This window comes from Cynocephalus volans, chromosome 15, assembly GCF_027409185.1.
Source record: "Cynocephalus volans isolate mCynVol1 chromosome 15, mCynVol1.pri, whole genome shotgun sequence".
NCBI lineage: Eukaryota > Metazoa > Chordata > Mammalia > Dermoptera > Cynocephalidae > Cynocephalus > Cynocephalus volans.
Genome location: NC_084474.1, coordinates 86043387 through 86069789, shown reverse-complemented (window position 1 = coordinate 86069789; position 26403 = coordinate 86043387). Strand labels below are relative to the sequence as shown.

General features: G+C 45.1%; 1 protein-coding gene across 1 annotated transcript in view; it reads right to left on the bottom strand.

The window, feature by feature from the left end:
• TG (thyroglobulin) overlaps positions 1-26403 on the bottom strand; it is a 241191-nt gene that overhangs the window by 137501 nt on the left and 77287 nt on the right. Inside the window, exons 28-35 of the mRNA XM_063079279.1 lie at positions 21732-21797; positions 19739-19819; positions 17358-17495; positions 16414-16590; positions 15170-15281; positions 13184-13263; positions 12293-12436; positions 3448-3510 (exon numbers count right to left, since the gene is read on the bottom strand). Coding sequence (XP_062935349.1) covers positions 3448-3510; positions 12293-12436; positions 13184-13263; positions 15170-15281; positions 16414-16590; positions 17358-17495; positions 19739-19819; positions 21732-21797 — 861 coding nt within the window. The remainder of the gene's footprint in view (positions 1-3447; positions 3511-12292; positions 12437-13183; positions 13264-15169; positions 15282-16413; positions 16591-17357; positions 17496-19738; positions 19820-21731; positions 21798-26403) is intronic.

Here is a 26403-nt window from a genome sequence, read left to right as displayed (position 1 = left end):
GCCTGTTATTTAATAAATATTTCCTTTTCTCCCTGAATAGAAGGCACACAAAGATGAGTATTTTACTTGTTCAGGGTACATGCATGCATGGGCACACCTCACACACATACAATCCACGTCAGCATCACACACCGGCATGTTAAAGTTCTGAAGGCAGAACGATACCCTCCCTCTGACTCACATCAAAGAAACACGCCCAAACTCAAATTCCAATTTGGGAACTCTCAGCACAGATGGAATGTGGGCTCTGACATCTCTCTTACTCTTAAATCACACTTGTTAAAGACACATTTAAAAATACCGTGAGATCTAATTCTGCCTTGGAAACATACACCCAGATTCATAGACTTTGTGTATACGTGAACAGAGATGCTTAATACTCTCTTTTTTTTTTCTTTTGTTGGTAATACAAGTCTCAACAATACAAATGTTTAATAAAAATAGAGTGGAAGCATTATAAAAGCCCAAAGATGTTTAAGCTTTGTTTTATACATCTCTAACAGTCAGTATTTGACATTTAGATACTAAAGCACCATTTATCTATAAATTTAATAAATAACTTTTTTTAGTGATGATACTTAAGGATGACAATTACCAGCGTGCTTCATAAAATTCATGGAAAGATTCATTTTATCTTTCAATTTTATTTTTCCACGAGTTTTTTACACTTTGTATGTGATGGAAAAAAAGATACTTTCATTCACAACTGGTAAGTATGAAACTGGGAACAACTGTTTCAGATGAATTTAGCAATATAAAGCTAGAGTCTTAAAATATAAATTTCTCAAACCCAGTAATTCTGCTTTGCAGAATCTGTCCCCAGGAAATAATCTGGACTTCAGAAGAAGTCTTAGGTACCAAGGTGTTCATTGTGGTATTTCAATAACAATGAAGAGTCATAACAATCAAATGTCTCAGAACAGAGGAGTGGGTTAGCCAACTGGTGGAATAAGATGACAGCCATCCCTGTTGTGGCTATACTGTCCTGCCTGTTTGTCCATCACTAGCTTGTGAGCATCATGAAGGTAGGGACGTAGAAGAATGAGTGAGTGAGTGAATGAATACACACATGCATGCATGAATGCCATGATCTACAGAGACAGAAAACAATTTGGAAATATATACATGATGCAATATTAGGTAAAAACAACAAAAAAATGCAACATTATAAATAGAGCAATTGCAGCTCCATCAGACCATACAGAAAAGCCTAAGAAGATTAGAAGGAAATAAATCAGTGTATTAACCGACCTGGAGTAACTTCTAAATAACTGTGTGGTGTTTCCTTCTACATCCCTGCATTGTTTGAACTTTCTATAACTAACAAATATTATAACAGGACCTGTCTCTTGAGATTTGTGTGAAGATCAAACACTTAGCACAGTGCTGAGGATAAAATAAATCTTTATTCAGGGTTTGAAAGTTTCAAAAAATACTGTATTATTGCTTTTAACTAGACGCAGCACATGTATCTTTTCTCCTTCCACAAACTTCCACAAAATAAAGTAGAGGAATAAAAAAGTCTAAACCCACAAGGATAATAAACAAAGAAAGAGAAAGAAACAAAGAGAAAAGGAAAGAAAGAGAGAGAAAGAGAGAAAGCCAGCAAGCAGGCAGGCAAGCGGTGAGAAAGGGCAGAGGGCAGTAAGGGATTTCAACACGGTTTGGGATGAAGAAAAGGAGATGCTGACGTGTCAGCCGACTCAGCAGAAGGTAGTTAAGTAACACTGCAGGTGCCCACAGAAGAAAGCACCGACACGACCCTTGCCCCACAGACTCCTGGAGCCCAGGAAGCACGAGGGCCACGGAAGGCAGGGGTGGAACACGGGCTGACAGCAGGAGGACGGCCCCAAATCCCTGCACGCAGGGTTGACAATTACAACAGGATGTTGCTCTGGGGTGAAACATATCCACATGGCCATAACAATTAAATGTTTATTGTTTCAACCCCAAATTTTGATATTACTAAATTTCAAGGAAGAAGGAGGAAAATTACTTAAGGGGTGATAAAAGTGAAAGAGCTCAATAATCATTCTAAAATTGATAAGAAATAGCGATATTCGCACATGATTTAGCAGCATGGAAGCTGGGATGAGGAAAAAAATAGCTGAAAGAGTCAAAAGTGGTGGCTTCTGGGATGGGAGTGGCAGGCGGGTAGAGGTGACACAGGAAACTAGTTTGTTTGTTTAATATATATATATACATTAAACCTTTTGGAATATTTGATTATTTTGTGTTTGTACACTCATTACATCGACAAAACTCAAAACCAATTTTGATCAAAGTCTGGCTCGGACTGTATTATCTGTTTGGCCTTGAGTGTCTTAACCTCTCTTTAAGCCCCACCTCTGTTATCCAGGACCTGTTAATAATGACATTTGCCTCAAAATATTTCAGGAAGTTAACACCTGATCATACATGTAAAGTGCTCAGTATGGACATTCTGTGTAGAATGCTCAGGAAAAAATTATGTGTACGCACACACATACACATATACTCGAATATATATAATGATCTCCAAAGTTAGTTATTTTAATGGGTGAAGGAAACTGATAACATGGTTGAGAACATTTTTATACTTTTAGCCACAGCCTTGGCTTTAAATATTTCCCTCCTACATGAGCTATGTTCTGTTTCTCCAGCAAGGGCCATAATGACAGGTGTCTAGGAGCCCTCAGACATCATGTCACAGGACAGGAATTAACATTACTTGGCCTCTCAGCTGAGCAGTGTCTGGTACCCTGGCCAAGCCTGTCATTTCCTGACAAAGGGAGCAGAACAGGGGACAGGGAAGTGAGGCCCACGCTGGCCTGCACCCTTCCACCTCACTCTCTCCAGAGCACCCACCCACACGTCCCCACTGCACCCATCCTGCCCGCACTTCCTGCTGCCTCCTGGCCAGACAGAGCGTGTTGTGGTGGGGACCTTGTATGACATGCAGGAGGGAGCACCAGCTGCATTCTGGGCTCCTGGGCTCGGGGCCAGTGCTTCATCCTTGGATGTCACCATGATGTCCCGTGTGCCTGATGACTATGAGCCCCAACGCCTATGCACTAATAAAGAGCTAAGTCCTGTCACTTGTTGGTGAGAAATTCCACCATTCTTCACATTGCCCCAGTACCGTGTAGATCTAGTCCCTACCTGATAGGGTGAAGCAATCCTTAGAATAAAAATTGGAAGAACTGGGCTTAAGTCCCACTCTGCTTCTAATTAGCTGCATTACTTGAGCAAATCATTTAATTTCTGAGTCAGTTTCCTCATCTGTAAAGTGTGCGTGTTGCTGGTATTTGCCCTACCTTGAATGTGTATAATTGATAGGAGCTGGAATTAGTGAATGTGGGAGTCTCCTGAGAGCTACACGTTACTGGACAAAAGCGAGGGGAAGAGGAGGAAAAAAGAGGAAGATGAGGTGGTGCTCTCATAAGATAGAAAAGACAATGAACTTACCTTTCTCTGTGAGGGACGGCAGAACAACCAAAGGGCAAAAACTGGGAGCATTATATTGAGCAACTGAAAAGAAGAAAATGGCAGCCTTTTAGCTCTTTTTTGCCCCCCAATATAACTGAGTTCTGAAGGTGTTGTTAGAGGTACAGGATGGCGATAGTGAAATTAGACTTTGAAGGCTACAGACCGCCCCTTCTCCCACGCCTTATCAGTGAGGATGGGTGAGGCCACGCTGTGGTAACAATCCCAACATGGCAATGGCTTAAGCCCCAAGGCTTGCCCCTCTAGCACATCACACGCCTGTTGCAGTGGCGTTGGGCACAGCAAATATTAATCTTGCTTTTGTCGAGCAATAACACACACTGCTTCCACTCACATGTCATTGACCAAAGCTAGGACGGAGATGGTGGGTGAGGATGTGTAGTCCTATCGAGTTCATGTGCCCAACAACACAATGCCTGCCCCATCCCGTCCCCACTCCCCCCCTCCCCCTCCCCGCCACATATTGACTCTGAACTTGGCCAGGCACTTAACCTCTCCAGGCCTTCGTTTCTACATCTGTGAGATGGGGATAGTACTACCTGCCTGGAGACTGACTGTGAGATTACAGGAGATAAAGCAATTTATGACATTTGTCAAGGTGGCAGGCATAAGGTAAGAGCTCAACGAACAGCAGCTATTGATGGCAGGCAGCAAGGCCTGGTGGACAGCTTGAACATTGGAGGCAGACAGACCTGGATTTGAACTTCGATGTAACACTAAGAAGCAGTGTGGGGTTGTCTAACTTCTTCTACTCCCGGTTTCAGCATTGGTAAAATAAGGATGATGTAAGAATTAAAAGAAGACCATTCATCCCAGTAAGTGATTCATAAGTGTTAATTATCTTCTTCCCCTTTGTCTTTCTTTACTGAACAAATCCAAATCTTCACAGTCTCATTATTCTTTCTCTTCCAATGGCCTGGGCCAGTACTGCACACAGAATCTCCTCGCCCACTGGGAGCTGCTGTGTACCATGGTCAGCTGTCAAGAGTAGGGCTTCTGGGGCCAGCAGCCCAGGGCAAGATTGTCTTGGCCCCTTTCCTGCTGTGGATGTGATCTTGAGCAAATACTTAACCTCTCTGTCCTTTTCTATCAAATGTGGGAAATAGCAGTAGCTATCTTAGGTTGTTAGGTTTAGACGAGTTGATGCATGTACAGTTTTTGGTATACAGTATGCACTCAATAAATGCTGACCATTATTCACTCTTAATATTGCCCTTTTACAATGACACACTATCACCATTGTCCCCTGTCCCTATCAGCCTCCATGAAAAGCCTCGGGTCAGAGTCATGGTCTATTCTGGTCCTCAAAGTCCCTGCCTGGGTCCACCTCCTCCCCTGCCTTCTTCACTTTGGTCAGGTGTGCCAAGACTCAGCCTGCCTGGGTTTACAGACTTCAATTGTACTGTGCCTTTTCCTGCTTAGCCTCACCTGCATGGAAGCACCTGCTACCATCATTCTAAGGCACTGGTTCTCAAATATTAAGAGACATTGTAATCACCTGGAGGGCTTGGTAACACACTTTGCTGGCCCCACCCCCAGAGTGTCTGATTCTGCAGGTCATGGGGCAGGGCCTGAGAATGTGCATTTCTAACAAGTTTCCAGGTGATGTTACTGTTGCTGGTCCAAGGACACACTTCGAGGACCATTGAGCTAAGAATTCTGTCATCCCGCATTCTGTAAATTCCTCACACAAATCACTAATAACCACCCCCAGTGGCCAGCTTAGCACTTGTCACCCTGCTTTGCGTCACTTGTTTGTTTAAATGGCTGCTCTTCCTGGAACAGACTCTCAGAGCAAGGATCCTGACAGTGCAATCTTCAGAGAACAATTTGACTGTCTATATTGAGGGCATTCAAATGTCCACACCCTTCCACCCAGTAATTCTGCTTCTAGAAATTTATTTTGAAACTCAAAGCAAGCTTGATTTGCAAAGAAAACATGTAAACAATATGGTACCAGTGGAAAGCTGCAAACGATATAAATACCTGACACTCTAAGAACGGGTGAGTGAGCTACGTCCACTGCATCTCGCTTCAGCAAGAGCTTTCAGAGCATACTTTTGCTACTGTTGCTTCACTTTTTTCACCCACTATTAGTGTTTCTAAATAGGGAGCTATTAGCCTTTTAGGTGGACCCTCTTCATTGTACAGAACTGAGCTGAGCCCTGAGGCCTGACGGTTCTCAGCTTCCCTGGTCCCAGGACACTGAAAACCTCATCACCCTCAGTCCCTGGGGGGGAACCTAAAAAGTCCCCTGGGGACCCTCCTACTGAGAATCTTATTGTGTAAACTTGAGGAAGTTGCTCATCTAATTTACACTTTCTAAAGAAACAATCTAACCTCTGTGGGTTCACACAGGCTTCCTGCAGCCAATTGTGCCCGCTTCTTCCTGACTCTGCCTGCAGATGCAGCGAATTGGTGCTTGAAAGTGGTCGTGGTGGGAGCATTTACACCATGGAAAATGGCAATGACGTGTGATATTGTGATAGAATAAGAAACATATATTGGATCTTCATCCTATTTCCTGGCACAGAACACCGAAAACTCTTGTAATTTCTTGAGTGATAAGGGTGTAAAAGCATCTTTTGTTATATTTGATCTTAGTCGCTGGTTCCTTACACAAGAGCTTCTAAGATATTTGGGACTTTCTGGGTGAAAAAAGTATCTTTTTGTATGCTAATGAGATGATGGGTGGCTTGGGGCTCCTAGATAGCTTTGGGATGGGGGCCAGTTGTCACGAAGTTCAAGGTATGATTAGAGGGTTGGAGCTTTCAGGTGGACCTCGACCTCCAGGGAGGGGAGAGAAGCTGGAGATTGAGTTAATCACCAGTGGCCAATGATTTGCCCAATCATGTATACATAATGGAGCCTCCATAACTCCCCCCCCCTAAACTATGCATTTGATAAGCTTCTGGGTTGGTGAACCCAGGACCCAGGTGCTGGGAGGATGGTGTACCCAGAGAAGGCAGGGAAGCCCTACGTTCCTTCCTCCGTACCAGGCCCTATGCATCTCTTCCATTTGGCTATTCCTGAGTTGTACCCTTTAAAATATAGTAGTAATAGTAAATAAGTGTTCCTCTGAGTTCTGTGAGCTGTTCTAGCAAATTACTGAATGCACAAAGGGGGTCACAGGAACCCCCAGTTTATGTAGCCAGTTGGTCAGAAGTACAGGAGGCACGGGACTTGTGACTGGCACCTTAAGTGGCAGGCAGTCTTATGGGACTGAGGCCTTAACCTGTGGGGTCTGACTCTAACTCCAGGTGGTTAGTGTCAGAATTGAATTGAACCATTGGACAGACAATGATTAGAGTCCAGAGAGTTGCAAAATTGTTTGGTGTGGAGCAAAAAAAAAATAAAAACCATACATTTGGTGTCAAAAATGTTGTGAGTAAAAAATAAATCTCACCTTCACCAGCTGTAAACTACTCTGTCAGCACACCACCAATGGGGGTAACAATTGGTCTTACCTCATTAGATTGTTAGGAAATTAAATAAGATATTGCAGGCAAAACATAAAACACTAGTCTGGTGCCTAGAGCAGACTCTATGCCTGGTAAATGGTAGAGCTGTTGATATGGCATGAGTCATGATACAGAATGGATTGTACAGTACACTGCTACCTACATGTGGGAATTTCTGTATGGGTTGCAAAGAGGCAGAATTAGAAGAGCTTGTCATTTCCTTTCCAGGTTCTGTTCCTGTATATAGAATTGCTGCAAGATCTAAGTGTATTTGCTTAGCAGAAGAGAGAAACTGTGAGGCTTCAGATTGCTTGTTTTTTAGAAGTCACATTTGACTTTGTAAATAAACCAAAGGCCCTACCCCACCTGCAGAAAATGCACTGCTGCAGATAGTATGGGCAGCCCTAGTTTTCTTCAAAGAGCAGAGGATACCAATGCCCTGAGGCCCGCCTCTTCCAGGAAGGGAAGAACAGCCAGGGAGAAGCCTCTCACACCCCCTGCACTCTCCTCTCTGGGTTCTGCTATCTGGAAGGGGCTGCAAGCAGCCTCATTTGCATTCTCAGTTGCTTGGTCTGTACCTCTGCAGTTCTGTGCTAGTACACGTGGAACTTTCTGTTCCTTTGTGGACAGCAAAGTCAAAGGTCTGTTGCTGCAGGCTCTTTGGAGTCCCCTTTCGTTGCTCCCCTGCCCTGCCTTTATGCCTTTCTACTCCTGGGCTCCAGGAGACGATGCAGCTGCATCCTTTCCTCTGTGAACACAGCCCTGTACAAAGGTTATCCAATTGCCCCTTTGAAGCTGTGGGGTACACCAGAGTGAGAACATGCCCACCTCATCTCTGTAACCTGCTGCCTATTGCGAGGCAGCGGCCACTGCTCCTTTCCCTGCTCCCCTTCATCCACATCCAGCTTCCCCCTGGAGTCCCTTTTGCATAGTCCCTTGTAGAATCAGATTGCTTGTTCCCCTTCCATGCTCTGGAGAGGCACATCCGCATCTCGCCCTCCCCTACTTCACCCCCATGGGTCCCACCACAGCAACACTAGCCACGTGGCTGTGTGATTCTCTGATCTCCTCAGGGTGGGGCTGGGAACAGCACCTGCCTCCCAGGAGGCTGCAAGTCAGCAGACAGAAGGAAAGCACTGCAGGGTTGTTTCTGGTGAGTAGCTAAGAAAGCTTTGTTTTCTTTCATGTCTGCCTCCTAAGCCAGACTGTCAACCCTTTGCCGGCAGGGGCTCTACTCCTCATGCCTCTGGGGTGTTGGCATGTGGGAGGAACTCAATAAACATCAGTTCCCAGCCCCTCCCAGTGGTAGTTCCTTGGCAACAGGGGACTTTGTGTTAATAGGTTCACAGTAATCACTCGATATAGATGTTGCTACACTAAATGATCAAATGTGGGTTTGAAGCCAGGCCAGAGTCTAATATTGAAATTCTTCATCAGAATTCCTTTGTAAAAACACATGCCGCATGTACCAGTGCTGACTGAGGTGACAGTGAGGATCCTGTCTGTTCTTCAGGGCTCACACCCAGTGGCTCCTCCTCTATGCAGCCTTCCCGAGCCCCACGGGGACTGTTTCCTACCACGATGGACGTGATGATGTGATTCAAAGATAAGGATGGGGAAGAGGTAACCATGATATCAGCCTGTATGCTGGAATTTTCCAACAGTATACTGGTGTGGTTCTGTCTACTAGAGAAAATACAGTCCAAAAACATACTAATGTTCAGAATCCAGCTAGTGAGTATGTTTTGGCTCAAAATTTATCATGCATCAAATGATGGTTTAGGACTAGGTGACATGACCCAACTGGGAGAAGAGTCTATTTATTAAGCCAGTCTCCTTAAGTAAGATTCCTTTCCTCTGCCTAGTCTTACGTAGGAGGAGATCATTCATAAAGCTTACCCCACCACCCACTTCTGATGAAGACGGCTGAAGGGAGAAGACCCTCCGACCTGCTCTCATGGAGAGCCGTGCTACCCCCTGTGCTCACATCCTTCTGACAGCCCCCCCTCCTACTTCTGTTCTGAAGTGGGAAACCTGGAGCCACTCACACCGGAATGGCCACAGGCATGTGCATCCCCAGGTGTTTCTGCCCAGAGGCGATGGACTGACGCTGTAGCACTTTTCTCTTTCTCCCACATGCCTAACACTGAGAGCAGGTGGCATACAGAGTGAAACTGCCTGCTTAGGCAGCTTCATGCCAGTGGGCCAGGGAGGCTGCAGGGGGTGGTCCTGGAAGCCAGAAGGAGGGCCCATGGGAGCCTTTCAGCATCAGACATCCACGACTCCCAAGCAGCATTAATGTCGTATTCCCGTGCTCCCCCAGCACTGTAAGTAGACTCACTCTAGTACTTAGCCTGTTATGCTGTAGTCAGTCTTATATGCTCATGTCCTCCTCTCTAAGTTGTGTCTAAGAAAAAAAGACTATATCTCTCATTTCTCAGTGCGCAGCAGAGTGTATGGCCTAGTATGAACGCTAAATAATTTATTAAAGCTTCTAGCCTTACTATGGGAGAGACCCAGCACCAAACGGGTTATGTATTGAGTCTGTAGCTCCTCTTCAAACTGTGAGTTCCTGGAGAACAGGAATCATGTCTTATCCACATTCAGGCATATACAAAGTGATTAAGACTTAGAAAGACCAGGATCCAAATTCTGTCTGCTGTGTGACCTGAAGTAAATGACTGAGCCTTCCTGAGCTTCTACTTCTTCATCTGACATGGGTGTGAGGATTAAATGAGATAATGCTTGCAAAGTGCTCGGTATCCAGCCAGGCACACAGCAAGAGCCCAGTAACTAGAGGCAAGATTTGTAGCCAGAGGCACCCCAGGTGTGGGTGATGTTCAGTCAGGGTTTGTTGAATAGGAGCCACTCCGTGAATTTTTAATTCTCTGCCCTGTAGTTCCTGGTCAAAACACCTCAGTCCCCAGACTGACTCCACAGAATATATGTTGGAAAGAGTTAGTGGTCTATGCAGTCAGATGAAAAGAAACAGCACATGGAATGAGTTGGGACAGTGAGCACCTTGGTTCTCTTCCTTGCCAACTCCTGTTAAGATGTTGTAACACTCTGGTCTGATTCCCATTATACTTCTGAGCAAATAAATTACTCCTTAAGCTTCTTTCTACCCAACTCTTCCATGAGTCATATGAAGACGGAAAATGACATTTTTCAGACTTTGGTGGGGTAAAGAAGTGAAAGGACAGATGGGGCAAGGAGGCTTTGAGGGGTGAGAGTTCAGCTCTGAAGCTGCCTAAAAGAGCTGGCATCAGACCTAGACAGGCATTCTTCCCTCCCAGCCCTGTGACTTAAAGCACAGAGACTGCTTATATATGGAACATTTTTCTCTAAATAGAAACCCACCAAGGCCATTTCATTATACAACCCTGATGTTTTTCTTAAAATAATTCAAGATGTTAAAATAAAATAAAGAGCCAATAGAATAAATTCAAATCAAGTCACAAGATGCTGAAGGTGGACCTCAGTGGGGAAAATTCCATTCGGCATGGAAATAATCAACTCTGAAAAAATCTGCCATGAAGCCAAGGAGTACATAGGTGGTTGGTAGGTTCATGAACAAGAAATGGGACAAAATTCTGCCTGGGACCCTCATCTGGACCTTTCAAGTTGGATATGACTCTGGAACAAGAGGCCAAACCATCAACTGGTTTGGTTTGTTTGCTAGGTTTTTTTTTTTTTTTTTTTCACTTTATTAGTCAACTGTTACTCAACTGAGTTGGAGACAAAAACAGTTAGACAAGGTATTTAGACATTTTAATAGCCAATCAATCATGGGATATTGAAGAGCTGCCAGGTGGCAACATTATAAAGGAGAAAAATGTAAGTTTGGGGTCATTAGATCTGGGCTTGCAAACTAACTCTGCTTCTTATTAGCTATGTGGTTTGGGTCAAGTAACTTCAACTCTCTACACCATACTCCTCTCATCTTAAAGTGGAGGAAATAATGCCTACTCCCTACAGGTGTTTTGAGTACTACGTGACATAACCCATGTAGACTCAGCATGTGCCTGCCAAACAGTAGGCACACAAAGAATGTCAGTTCTCCTCTCCTTGCCTACTTTGGGCAAAGTGTTGTGTTGAGTAATGTGAAGAAGGTGATCAAAGTTATGAATCTCTAAGACTTCTTCCAGATCAGACATCCATAACTCTAATTTCTAGGGCAAGTGCCAAGCAAGAGGTCAACATCCATCCTGCATTTACTCTGAAACTAAGGAGGAGGCCACTAGTGGGAGATGTGGGAAATACTGAACCCCAGCTCAGCCTCTACATTTGACTCCTCCCAAGACAGACTTTTTGATCTCTTTGCATCTGGGACATCTTTGTGAGTTTGCTTTTGCAACACAAGATGAGGGTGTCTAGTTTCCATGTCATTGTCCACTGCTCCCCAAGTCTATCCACACCACAAACACCCAGAATATAAGACATGGCAGGACCATAGTGAGTCTCATTCACTTACTTTACCAATGGAGAAACTGAGGAGATGCCATGACTTTCCTAAAGACAAACCCATAGTAGATGGCAGAGTTGGGAAGACACTAACGTCTCCTTATTTGAGTCCAGTAGTTTCTCCACTACACCAGGATGGTCATTCATTCCTTTCTTCCTCAATTTCAAATCAAGCTCCTAAAATGTGCCAGGGCATATGCCTCACATGCCCTAAGGGCCCACAGTGAGCTAGAACTTCCTTGGCCCTGAAATTCTAACTGCATGTGCATTGTCAAATACATACTGCTTGTCTCTCTTTTCCTCTCTGAGACTGACACATGTTACGTGGTCCTGATTAATTGGTAGAGTGAGAAAACCAAGAGAATCCGGCAGAGTAGACATTTGTTGAATTTTCCTGTCCAGCAACAGTATCTTAACAATATTTGGGGGAACTTCCTCTGCCCCACTGTGTACAGTTATTTGGGGGCCATCACTCAAGCTGCCCTACCCTCCCTCTGGCAGTGGGTGGACTCACAGCCCTAGCTGGGCCAAACTCTCTCGCTTGAATTCAAAGCTTGAAAACAACAACCAAACCCTATGGAGCAGATCAGTGATGACTGTAACCCACTAAAGAAGTTGTCTACTTGTTCTTGCTAAATACACTCATGGAGCTGGTCCATTTCCATCTCTTCTGAGACCTAGTTGGTCATCTTTCTTTTAAGTCAATGGGCAGACTTCCAATAAATTCTTTTTCTGCTTAAGTTAAGTAGAATCAGTTTCTGTGGTTTGCACACAGTGAATCTTGACTAATCTACTTCCCAGTCCAAGAACATCGTCCTAATGAAAGGTTGGGAAACAGTCAACTAAAGAGGTGCATGTAGTGTTAGGAACAGGTTACTTACTGGGTTTCTGATACCATCCAAAGGGGTAGGTGCGAACTTCGGTGTCAGGGGATCCACAGTCCAAAATACGCCAGGCACCGTCATTTTCCTCAGTGCATGTCTGAAGTCCCAAGTTGTTCAGAGTTAGACATGTCACCTCTCCCCCTGGAGCAAAAAATAGCCAGGACCAGGAAAATGAGCACAGTGTAAGATTCCAATTGAATGAGAGAAATTCTGCAAATGCATTGTTCAGCAGACATTTGGAGCCCACCACTATATTCCAGGTATGATCTTAGCCACTGCTAAAAAAACTTGTGCTTGAATGTAAGGAGCCTCTGGCCTACGAGCACAGGGACAGAAGTAGCTAATATTTACCAAGCACCTATCATGTACCCAGGGCTGTGCTAGGCTCTGTTTGTATCATCTCACTTGATCTTCACACAACCCTATGAGGAGAACAGTATATATATCTCTATTTATAGATGAGGAAATTGAGACCAAGAGAGATTAAGTAACTTGTCCAGAATCACACTACTAGTAAGAGACTGAAGCAAATTTTAAATACAGATCATATGGATGGATCCAAAGTTCACTCTACCAAGCTGTCTACACCGAGTCTTGAAAGATGAGCAGAAGACAGCTAAGTAAAGCATGGAAGGAAGGCAGGCTATTTCGGTCAGGAGAACTGCCTGTATAAAGTTGACAGATCACTGGACCAGGAGCTATGTCCCAGCTCTCACATTTATTAACCACCTCCTCTCTCCAAGCCCCCACTCCCCTACTTGTGAATAAAGATCACTCTTTCCCACCCTCCTTGAGAAGATGCTGAGGATGAGATAAGATCATAGATGTGAATGTGTTTTATAGACTGTAAAGTGCTGTACACAGGGGAGAGGGAGTTGTTATTATCACCTTTTAACTGGGAAACATTTAGAAATCCAAAGCCGGTGCAGCATGGGTCCACATCACACAGTCTTTCACATTCAAAGAACCTGGTGTAAGAAGAGAAAGAGCAGGATTGAAGGCTTTCGTTGGTGACCCAAGACCTACTGAGTGGGCTGAATTGTAGCCATTCTTACTTTTGGGGACCAGCTTTTGTTATGGCTGTCGAAATTGGGAATGCTTTGGTCAATGTGCATGAGTGGATTCCTAACTTTGAGGTTCTTTCTTAAACCAAAATTCTACACTTTTCTCAGGAATGTTGTTTCCATCTTCCACTCTCTCATTCATTCATTCATTCAGCATATATCCCATGCCTATCATTTTCCAAGCCAAGCTAACCCGGGCTCCTGAGTGTGCTTCTGCAATCCTCTCAGGTAAGGAGAAAGTCTCAGCTTTGGACTCTGGGCAAAGGGAGAAGCAGTAGAGAAAGCTTCTTTAGAAAGGGGAGATTTCCTGGGCTTAGAGTCAGTGTGACCGCACCAGCAAAGAGCTGAGTTGTGTGCCCCTTGGCTTCCCTCTTACCAATCACACCTTATGAACACAGTTCCGCTTTCTGGGCCAGCCCATCCGAGCCATGAGGACCTACCTTGCTTACAACTCAGTGTGGCTACTAGACCACACCCTCGGCTTCTAGGACCAGTCATAGCAGGAGGGACTTAGTGGCTCCAAACCAGTGGCACCGGGCTCAGTTCTAAGTCACCTCTGCTCTGACCACATGTCACAGTCTGATCCCTCATTCCTGATTCCTGAGAACTTGCTGAACCCCTTAGTCCTTTTTTGATGTGGGGCCCCTGCCTTGTTCTTGACATTCTCCTTCCCTGAACCCAAGTCCCATTCTGGCGGTTGAAGCTTCTGTCTACTGGGCAGCTTCTCCAGTGCGGGCTGCATGTCCATCCTGATGGGGGTGAGCCCTCTCCCTCTCCTCCACTCTCCCAGAACCCTGCCCACCTGCCACTTGGAAGCCCACTGCTAAAGTCCAGCCTGACCATGCGCTTTCCCAGCTAACTAAGCTTTCCTGGGTCCAGATACATATGCTCTGCTACCCTAGTTTCTGTCCCAACACCATGGACAGCCTGATCCCTGGTTCCAGCCCTCCCTTTCGTCCACTCTACCATCAGCACAGCAGTGTCCAACCAGATCTCAAGACAGACTAGCCTATATTATCTTCTAACCCCATTAAGTAGACCTTAAAACGCCAGAACGTGATGCAGTTTCATAAACCAGCACTTCATAGATCAGCAGTGCCTGGATCAACGACTCTTGAATTTTAACGTACAGAAGAATCACCAGGGGGACTTACTCAAAGTTCAGATTCTTGAGCCCCACCCCAGGAATTGCTGATTCAGTAGGTCCAGGAATGAGCTTAGTAAAAAGCCTCCTGGTGATTCTGACGGGCCAGAGCCACAGACTACGCTGAGGGAAACCTCATCTTGAATTAAAACAACTAAATAGCAACTAAACAAATAAATACATAATAAAATAAAATTTAAAAATAGCAAATAAAATAAGTAAAAAGTCCTTATAAGCCTACGGTTCTGTTAAAAGTTATACTTGCTGTATAGATTCTGAATACAACACTGCGAGCTTTGAGATCAAGTTCATTACCTTGCTTGACACTTTTTACTAATTGACAAGATGCAGCTCAATGTGGAGGCTCAGGGCTAAATTTTGTGTTGAATATCAGTAGTTTACCTTAGCCAAGGTTTTTAGATATGGTTATCTCCCTATTACCTTTTTCCTGAGTCCAGATACACATGCTCTGCTACCCTAGTTTCTGTCCCAGCACCATGGTCAGCCTGACCCCTGGTTCCAGCCCTCCCTTTCGTCCACTCTACCATCAGCACAGTATAAAAAGTTTTTTTATACTTCTGCCTTTAACCGTTATGGCATCACCTTCTTCACGGATGTAGAACAATCTTAATAATAAATACTCAGGATGGGGCAGAAGTAGCTTACCCATTGGAAATGGATTTTTCAGACATGGGCACTTTGTTTCTAATGGAAATCCCGGTCAACTTTTGGAATGGCAGGCGAGTATAAAAGCTCTTCACTGTATCTTCCAGCACAACTACACAGAGGAAGAAAGAAATTATATTACTTAAGAGAGATTTGTTGTATCCATGAAAATATGATAACAAAAGAGTAAAAGCCAGACCGAAAAGCTTCCGATTAAAGACGGTGTATTAAACTCATGTACTGACTCTCAGCTCCTACCCCAAATCTCACTAAAATAATAGTAAAGGCATTCTTGTAAAGGCATAAATATACCAGGGAAAAAAAGAATAGGAGAGAGGAACTAGCAACAAAATTTTGGAAGCTAGAAAGCATGCAGAGGAGTAAAAATTTATGTAATAGACCTCAGAAAGTTGACTCAAGTTTTCTGTGAGAAGAACCAAGAAGCAACTCCATACGCCTTCTGGAGTCCCAAAAGGTTTAAGCATTGGCAGCACTGGGGGCAAAGAAGGTCTACAATAGAAGGACTGGCTGGAAAACTCTGTAAGAAGCAATTAAATCTGCAGATGGCTCCTCTACTTTCCACAGCTGACAACTACCCCTCCTTACTATGCAGAAGATGGAAGGTTATTCTCTGGAGACAACAGAAGAGAGGGTCTCATGTGCACCAGGCAGCATGGCATGAGCACCACACTGAAAGTAGGAAATTCTTTCAAGTCAGTCTGCACAGTGAACACTGAGACTCCCCCACCTTCTAATCTTGTTTGGTGCCCGAACCACTAGCAGTCAGGCTTTTGCCCCCAGGCCAGGTATTGAGAGATTCCTCTGGATGAGGGACCTAAAAATATTGATATGAAGAATCCCCCAAAGGGTGCCCGACTAGATTATCCTGCCGAGAAACCTAAAGTCAACAAGCTCCTGCCACGTACATGGAGCTTCCCCATCAGCCTGTGGGCCTCTCTTCCCTTTGATGGAAAACCAAGGGTCACCAGACATCTGAGAAGGGCCTTCCACCAAGAAAATCAAACAGTAAGAAGAGTGGCAACATCTGGAGGAAACAGAGACTGTACAAGGAGAAAAACTACCTCACCCCCAACATAAAAAGCATCATTCACGTCCTTGGAGAGAAAAATTGACTTCAGTCTTGTTAAAGACACTGTTGCTGAACTTTTCTCTAGCTGACAGGTGCACTAATGGCGGCTCTCTCTGAGAGTATGCAGTGTATGCAGACCCCACCAAGAGCTCACCTTTTTTCCGGAACAGGGCCTTTGGCTTGTAGGGAAGAATCACCCTGCAACCCTGGGCACTGGACTCCAGGATGTCGTCACACACCTGGGCCTCTGGGTAGAGGGTGCAGGTGAAGTAAAAGGGCACACTGTCTGCTATCTCAGCGAGCTGACAGAAGGAGGGCTCCTGCATACAACCTACACACAGACAACAGCTGGTTTTTAGTTCTTGGGGACCCTAAAGGGAGAATTACCTCTACAGGATCCTCGGGGGAAAAAATTGCCTGGTATGGACTCTTCCTCGTTGGAGCAAAAGCCCAAGACAGTCAAGGCCATTCAGTCTGGAAAGTCCAAGCAAAAACACGGGTGTTCTGCTGGCTGGAGGGGGCCCAGTGGCCCTGAATAAAGGCAGAGTCTAAGAGGAGTGAGGCACTAGTCTCAAAATCAGCAATGCAGGAGGTGAAATACCTATGGCCATCTCAGAGTCAGGATCTGCAGACCAGAGGCTACAGGATGATAAATCTGTGAACTTTGTGAATGATCTCCCCCCCTCCCATGTGTCCATGTCAGTCTTTGCCACTGGTACATGAGCTCTCTGAGGACAAGAAACATGGTTTATTCATCCATTTGTCTCTTTTTAGCCCCAAAGGCAAACACAAGGCCTAGAACATAATGCATACTCAATAACTGCCAGATGGATGGATGGATAGATAGATGGATGGATGGCGGATGGATGGATGATAGGTTCTGGGAGCAGAATTGAGATTAACTACACTGTAACCTTCTTGAAGAAAGAGGTTATGTCCCATCTTTCTGCTGTATCACCCATGGTACTAAGAGTATAGTGGTCCCTCAGTGATGCCACTGAGTTTGATCTCATCTGTATCTCAGGAGTTGTTAAGCCAGGCCCGTGGTGCCTGACCACAGGGTCTGGAAAAAGAAAGATAAGGGATAAGGACACTTACGAGAAAGGCACCACAGGTTTGCCTGCTGGGCTGAAAACAGGTATTTGAAAAGCCAGTGCTGCCGGCTGGGCAGGGATCGGTTTCCATTGAAAATGACCTGGTTAAGGTCCACAGGAGAGAAAAGTTCTGTTGCCAAATCTGAAAGAGAAGGAGAGAGTCAACTTCCTTTGCCTTTATCTCTACAGCAAATATGAGAGAAACAGAAGAAAGACAGACAGAGACAGAGATAGAGAGAGAGACATTTTTAGGCTATGTTAGGTCAGAGCAGGTCTGGAGCCAATAGGGCTAAAAGTCTGGTCAGGCAGAAAGGGTTCAGAAAGTCCCAGAAAATCCTAAAAATTATAGAGTTGCAAAGCCTTAGAATCTAGGCTTGGAAGAAGCCTTGGAAACCATCTGGTACACCTTTTCACCCAGTGTAGGACTTTTCCCCACAAGATTTCTGGCCAGTGCCCCTGTAGCCCTGCATGACATCTCTCTGCTGACCACAGCAGACTGCCCCATTGAGGGAGCTGTGGAGTCCAATCCATCTCTTTGTAACTTTTAGCCACTGATGTTTCTTCTTTCATCTGATGCCACATGGAAATCCAACATCTCTCCCAAATGACAGCCTTAGTCTATGAAGACAACTTCCAGCTCCATTCAACCCCAAACCTGAAAGTTTCAGTTCGGCCATTCCCCCAGTCTTTCCCTGTGTCTCCACTTGGCTAGCACACTCCTTCCCCTGCATTCCCATTGCTGCCCCTGCCACACTGTCCTGCAGTGGCTGGCATGTGGGAATTCTCACTAGTCTGCGATCGTTCAAGGGCACAGCATACACATTCAAAACACGTTTGTTGAATGAAGGAATGAATACCATAGCCACTTTATTTTGTTACTGGCTTACACTTCATATTAGGAAAGAGCCATCTCCTACTTGTTCTCTTAAAACTTTGTGCTCTATTTAAAGGCAAGGGGATGAATATGGGGCTTGCCAGATGATAGTTTGCTCTCTTGGCTTCCCTGTGCTTGTCGCAAACACTCATACTGATTGCAGTAACCTGATACAGAAGGGAAAATTCCTCTTTGTGCTTTGAATTGGAGAGGTCATTCTCAGGGACCCTGAAAAGCATAGTCCAAGTAAATGAACAAATGGAGAAGCTACCTGGCCCTGATTCAATGGAATTTCTCCTTAAGGCGCTTTATCTTCTTAAGCCCAGGAATGTAATCAACTGAGAAGCTGATCTTTGTCTATTCACCCTGAATCCCTCCAAGGTCTTGGGCAGGGGCCAAGCTCCCTTTCTAGGGAAGAGGGAGAATGGGGGGGGGGGTCTTTCTGGTGGGAATCACGTGATAGCTTTGTAAATGCAGCCCCAGCAGTGTACTGTATAATGATGGATTTTATAGAACATTCTCAAGTGCCGCTGACTCATTCACATTGACATTGCCACGAGCTGTATGACTACCCCTAAAAGACACTGCTGATGTGATTAGGGATCACAAAGGCAAATGCCCTGGATCAGGCAGGGGAGGGCAGGAGTGCAGGGTGCTGGGCATTTTTCAGGCATCTGTGAAGTACCAGGCAATGTGCCAGGTATTGTGTCACCTAATGAGAGAAGACATAGCAAGATCCTTTTATTCTGCACAAGAATCCAGGACCCTTAGCAGGTCAGCAAATTACCCATGGCCATGCAGTTAGGAGTAAGTGGCAGAGAAGTGGCTCAAGCTCTGGGCTACCTGTTTGTAATGTGCTGTTCTCCCATCACACCATGCTGCTTCCTGTGCCCTGTGCCCACTGCTCTGCCTCCCTCCCCCACCTTCTTCTCCCTCCCTCCTCTCCTCCTCTTCCTCCTTCCTCCCTCTCTCCCTCTCTGCCCCCCTGAGTTTTGGCTTCATCTTACTCATCACAGTTGCAGACCCTGGAGGTAGAGAAGTCTCAGAATCACATATGTGCTGTCTGTATTAAAGTTTGGATTCATAGCCTCCACTGCATGTCACGACTCTCTTTAAAATGATTCTCATAGACAACTCATTCATTAAACAATTTCAGAATATTTACATTTTGCTTACACTCTTCAGGATTGATAGAAGTGAAGTCGCTGACCACAGCCAGGTGAACGCTGCTCTTTAATAGTGTTTTTCTGATTTTGCTATTAAGGTTGCTTTCTTTTCTAGTAACAGTGATGAATCAGCAACAATTTCACCTTACTTTCTGTGCCAGTCGACCATCTGAGGAATTGTACACATTTATGAAATGGATAATTGGCTGAGAAGTTTGGAGGAGAGCCTGTGGCTGCAGAACAGAGTGGTGGTAATGGATCCATTCATTGAATAAACCCTTCGTACCACCATCTTGCCTCCATAGTCAGATACCCAAGTGTGTGAAAAGGTTTCTGGTCTGGTACCTGTTTCTGTCGGAGATGCTGGTCTTGGTACTATATCTCTTCCACATTCCATAGACTCAGGTCGAGACCCCATGTCAGAATCTAGGAGGGAAAAAAAGTAGTAGCTGTAATGTTGGGGAGAAGGGATGATATTCCTCTGGTCAAAAAGTGATAGTAACAATGTGGGAAACTCTCATGGCTCGTGGCCAGGTGCCTGGATGGGACCTGGGACAGATGCAGTGGCACAGGTCTGCTCCCTGGCCATTTATGGAACGTCAGTCAACCTCTCAATAACAGAACTGGCATTGTGTGTGATACTGATATTATTAACATTTCCAAAGTTCTTTAGAGTTAACAAAATACGTTCATAAATGTTGGGGTTTACAGCACCATTTGAAGGTAAGGAGTAAGATTTCTACTTTACTCTTGAGAAAACTGAGACTCAGAGAGGTGAAGTATTTTATCCCAGACCACTCAGTGGTCAGTGGCTAAATTGGAATTTGAAAACATTTAATGAAAAGTCCACATCAGAAACAAGTCTTCCACGAAAGCAGAGGGAGCCTACAGGGAGACGAGGGCATCGGGCAGGGCCTCAGGCACTTCCGTGCAGTGTGGTGAGCACCCTGGGGAGAAGCAGCTCTTTCACTGTCACCAGCTAGCACCGTACAGACCAGAAATTTCTGATAACTGGGACGCACTGGGCTTGGGACACGCCACCAGTCAGACACCCTATGGGCATTTCACTTTGCCGCTCCAAGTCTCATTTTTCTTGCCTGAAGAATGAACAAAATGTCACCTTCTCTAGACCCAACTTATAGGTATGACTACATGAGAAAAGGGGCGCATCCTCTCATTGCATAGCTTTAAAAGGAAACATGATGGTAAGACCTTCCTTTCCTTTCTCTCGCCCCCTCCTTTTGTTCCTTCTCCTTCTCCTTCCTCCTTCTCTCCACTGTCACCACCACCAGTGACATTGATCGGTGCGTACTTGGCACTACTCCAGCACCTTACATGCACGACCACGTTGCTGTACTAGGGCTCACGCAACTCCACAAGGACAGTACTACTTTTATTGCCATATTTCCCATGGGAATGTGGGCTTAGAGGGACTGATTGATGTCCTCAAGGACACACAGGTGGCAGGTAAGAGATGGAAACATAATTCACACCCCATCACTCCAGGTCTGTACTCTGCCCCACTCTCACTTCATGAGCGTGGACACACAGATCCCCAGTCCTTGCTCAGGACACTTAGTGAGATCTCAGTGAGGAGGGATGCTGGGGAGAGGAGGGGGTGATCTGGGGCCAGGGACCTTTCCTAATGCCGCTCACCTAGGGCTTGTGACCATGAAGCCTAAGTGGCCACTGCCTTGTCTGCTCTCCCCAAGGCTGGGACCCCTTAAAGGCCAGGGCTGTGCCTCACTCACCCATCTCTCCCAAATGCCTTTCCTAGTCCCTGTAGGCATGGGACTCCATGTAAATTCCAAGGAGGACAAACAAGCAGAAAGGCAGTGACAGGTGTACACTTTGTCTGAGCCTTCCTATTTTGCCCCAACCTGTCCCATGCACCCATGGTGGCATTATCTCCTAGCAGGAATCTATGCACCATCCTCCTGTGGTCCTGTCCCCTCATCCTGAGCCTGAGTAGAGAGGCGCTTGGAGCCAAGTCCCCGGGACAAATGCCTCCTGTTGTCTGCGTTAGCCTCAGAACTCCTATCCTGGTAACAAAGAGAGCTTGTGGTCTGTGAGATCTATCGCAAAGGAACCCAGAGCTTCCTTCCTCCTTTCTTTCTTGGGTTTCCACACTTTCCACTTTTCTTTTAGATTCTGGTATCTTATCTGATGAGGTGTTGAGGCCCTTCTGTTCCACAGAGAGCACTCACCTAGAAAGCAAATCTCTTCATTTTCTCTGTAGGAGCACAGTGCACTGTGAATAGGAGGTGGGTCCAGACAATTGCAAGTAGCACATAATCAGTGTCCTGCTAACGCCACCCCCTCCCACCATGGAGCTTACCTTTCCAGAGATAAACCTGCTGGAAACTGGTAATAGTGTCTTGAGTTCCTTCCAGCGGTGTCAGATCTGCAAAGGAAGATGTTTATTTCTATGAGCTTGAGCATGCCTGCTCTCACCGGGTACCCACCGTTATCACAACTGCCCCATCTTTCCCCCAGCTGGCCCCTCCTGGGCCCAAGAACTCTGTTTCCCACACAGGTATGCCCCAAAAGCCTCTTGGAGCTCTACTCCAGCTCCCTGGAACAAAACCAGAGCTGGTCAGACCTCAGGTGGCATACTCAGGACACCAAGGGACTATTATGGTGGGGGGCTGTGAACCTGTGACACAGGAGAATGACAAGGAACTGGGGATTGGCTTAAAGAATGCAAAGTGCCTAGGAGGCTGGGAATAATGTATAGAAACAGACCTCTGGAGTTCTCAACATTTGATACACGCTCAATTATTGGCAGCTGCCATTATTTAATTTATTATTAATATTAAAATTTCTTCTCTGACAAACTCCAGTCTCCCAGATGCCACCCTGGATGACACTGAATTTGCCACACCACTTCCTGGTCAGGGTTGCCTCTTTTGCTCCTGTTCAGCCTCCGTTCCTGCTGATCCCTCTGTGATATGGCAGGCTGAGAAAAGAACTCAGAAAACAGCGTCTGCAAGCAGATGGCCCCACATGCAGCAGGAGACCGTGGGCAACTTCAGACATTGAGACAGGGTCGAATTCTGTTTTTAATTATTAATTAATAATTTTTAATAATCTTAAGAGTCAGTTATTGATACAGTTATTACCATTTAGTTGGCACTATAATGGACACCTTGTGTACATTACCTAATTTAAACCTCAAAGTCATGCTAAAAGGCAAGGTCCCCAATGTCCAGATGAAGAAATCAAAGTCAAGAGAGGTTAATGCCAGAATTCAAATCCCATCTGGCTCCACATCCTCTGCTCTTAACCACCACACTAAGGAGTGGATAAGATATTTTATAATTCTGTTCATCTGCAGTGGTGAAAAGGTCGAAGGCTCTTGTGTTCATGGAGATGTACATTGAACTATATGGAAAACTGAGCCATGGAAGTGATGTGCCCCTCACTGTGGGGGTGAGCCCAGACACTGAGTGTGCTTCCATTTGGTTTTGCTTCAGAAATGGGAGTAAACGACGATGCTAGAACTTCTCAGACCGCCCGATGTTGGGATAACACGTTTCCTTAAAGGACCCACTGATATTTCTCTCATAGCATTCTTCGGAGGGTGAAAGTCACTTATGAAAACTGAGGAAGTGAAAACCTGTGATATCGGGGAGGCCTAGACGGATCTTTAAAATGTGGAGACTTGTTCTCCACATTGAGGAGGACTACACCACATGTGACAGCACATGACACCATCACGGAGCAGGCGGCCACCTGCTCAGCTCGTGCCCCATCTTTACCATCTCCTCACAATATCATCACCTGCTTCTTAGAAAGGTCAGGCCACAGCCTGACTTTGGAACTGGGCTTTGGTCCTCATTACAAGAAAAACCAGAGAATTAATTTTTCAAATCTTTCTATACCCAAATCTCTTTGATATACTGATTCTCTCCAGATAGGCAGGTACACAGATACGTGGATACAGAGATATGATATGCTCATATGCAGATATACATTTTACGTAATACAGATGTAAATAAAGTTTTCGAATCCCATTAGGTTACATATTTTGATTCTTATTTAGACTGTAGAAGTTGGAGAACCAGCATTTTATCTCTGGGGTGCCTTATTGCTCTCAAATCAAAGACTAAAGCCAATGGCCACTTCTGACCCTTCTTTAATTCTCCAGAACTTCCCTAGCACCATCTTGTTGATTGTGAGAAGATACATAAAACTGAATCAAACATCATTCCTCCTCTTCCCTCCTAAATAGTAATGGTTTTGACTGCCCAGACGTCCCTCCCATTCCTTCCCCAATAACTGAGTTAGGATGTTCCTGCTACACAGTCCTTCCTCCAGACTCTGATTGATACAATCCCTGTAACCAAGGCTGCAGGAACACATACACACTTAGAACTCAGGGGTCTGGCATGGAGCCTGGCTCTTCAGCGTGGATGGGTGTCGTGTGGTCTTAATTCACTTGAGAACATTTCCGCTGAGATCATGTGCTACATCCACGGTGGTTAGTTTTAATCTATGCCTTTGGAGTGGGCAGGGTCCTAAGTTGGAATACATACTTTAGGAATGGTCAAGTAGTATTGAAAAGCTGCTCTCCAGGAGCTCCATCCTCCAGAGAGGAGCCACAGATATACCCACTCTCTTTTTCCCCAATTAACACCATGGGCTTTTTTATTTAGTCCAATGAATGCTGGAATTATGTATTTATTGGTCAGATTAGGAGTGTTCAAAACGGGGATTGGCTAAAAGTGTTACAGTATCACTCCTGCCCCTGCAAAAAGAGAGTGAGGCAGCTTCCTGAGACCAATAGCCCTGATGTCCTTGGCTTGATTCCAAAATCAGTCTGTGACCAGTCACTGATCTGGAGGATTCTTGTTCATTTGATTTTGATGAGAAGCTGAGTTGAGTTCTGCTGTGAGAATTTCACTGGGTCTATATTTTAAAAACCTATCAAACAAGGTACCACAGGAATACCTAAAAGGATAGAGAGCTGTTCTATTGGGCTCAATGAACAGGTGACAGGTTGTGCAGCAGTCTCTGTGCCTATTTGCTAATAACTGTTTGGACATGTGGCAGAATCTAGAGACTTGCTTTCATTACAATCCACTAGTGAGCTGGGGGGAAAGAGCTCTCCACTCTTCAAAGATTACCATCCCTAACAATAATCTAACAACTATGAACCTCCATCATGGTTTAAGTAGGTTCAAAACAGCTATTGTAGTCTTGGGAAGTCTAGTCAGGTGGGGCCTAACTCCGGTGACCTGAGCCCCCTAAGGTTCTGACCATTAAATGGTGCCCAGCCTAAGGGAAATGGGGTCTGGTCAGCTGTGCCAATACAATGGCACTCACCCAAGAAGTGAGTTACCTGCTTGCCTGTCTCCTCTCCTAGACAGTGAGCTTCCTTAACAGGGGCCAGATATTAGGATCTCTAGGTCTTCACCTCCCAGCATGAAGCCAGGGCTGAATAAATAACCATGAACTAAATGAAATCTGTGTTGTGCAACTTATGAGCTGAGTAACCTTGAACAAGTTACTTAAATCTCTCTATGCCTCACTCTCCCCCTCAGTAAATAGAGAAAAGACTACTTATCTCCAGGTCTTAGAGGGTTAATTGAGATAATATATGCAAAATGAACTGCTGGTTTCTGCCTCTATGTCCCAGGCTTTTTGTGGAACTGCAGAGAGCCATAAGCCGCACTTGCCACAGTGGCAGGCTGGATGCACAAGGAGTCAGCAATGCTTCCAGCAAAATAATCCTCAGCCAAGTGCTCTGAAGAACTAGTGCATGAACACTCCAGCTCTTCAGCCCATTGGGTGGGATAATTCTGATAACTCTGTGTTGTGCACTGATCCATGGGATTAAGCACAACTGCTCTCAGAGTCCACGCTTTATTGGCTGTCTTATCTTCTCTGTACCACATCCCCCACGTCTCTACTTATATTCCTTTTCCTTCCTACATAAACTACACTCCGGAATTTGTGTCTCAAGGTTGATTCTGGGAGAATCCAAACTAAGACACAAAGCGTAGTGCTAAGTAGATGGCACCACACAATCAAGGACAGCTATTGTAAATAACTAATACGGTCATTTTTCAACGTCCATCTTATTTTTAGGTACTCATCAGACATTTAATCTATAAGCATCTGGTTACAGTGAATATCGTAGATCATAGATCATTATATCAGTATCACTGTAAGTTGTTTCACCTAGTTCCTGGCACCCCAAGATAATGACAATCATTGATAAAAAACAGCCTCCTATAAAGAGAACGTCAGGCATTAGGCTAAGCCTCACAATTGCTCAACATTAATCCTTTTGAATTCAGATGAACCCAGGAGCATTTCTGCCAAGACCTTTTTTTCCTCATCAAATTTTAAGTCTCTGTGGGCACTAGGGAACATTTAATCTGCCTGTCTTTCCCTCATTTGCACTCAAGACATTATCAGAAACAGCCACATGTAGCCCCAAGAGCTTTCTAAGCCTTCTTTCTCAGAAATAGGAAGGCTGAGCCAGCCAACCCCAAATACAGTCATGCGCCACATAGTGTTTTTGCTGTACTTTTTCTATGTTATGATTAGATACACAAACACCATTGTGCTACCGTTGCCTGCAGTATTCGGTACAGTAACATGCTGTGCAGGCTTGTAGCCTCGGAGCAAAAGGCTACACCACACAGCCCAGGTCTGTAGTGGGCTGTGGCGTCTTGGTTTGTGTAAGTGCCCTCAGTGATGCTTACACAGTGACGAAATTGCCTCATGACACATTTCTCAGAATTATTCCTACTGTTAAGTGACGCATGACTGTAGTTGAAAACATGCTGAAATGCTCGTTGGAAATTTGGGAGATGCAGACCCTGGGTAGACTCCTGTCTTGAGAACACATGTCAGCCCAGGCACAAAGGCTAAACGGAAATCTAGTGTTCTCAGCTGTCACTCATCACCGATGGCAGGAAAGAGAAACCTCACAGCAAAAAGTGCTATGTCTTCTAATGGGGTAAAATTACCTCCAGGTATTTTGTGGGGTTGTTTGT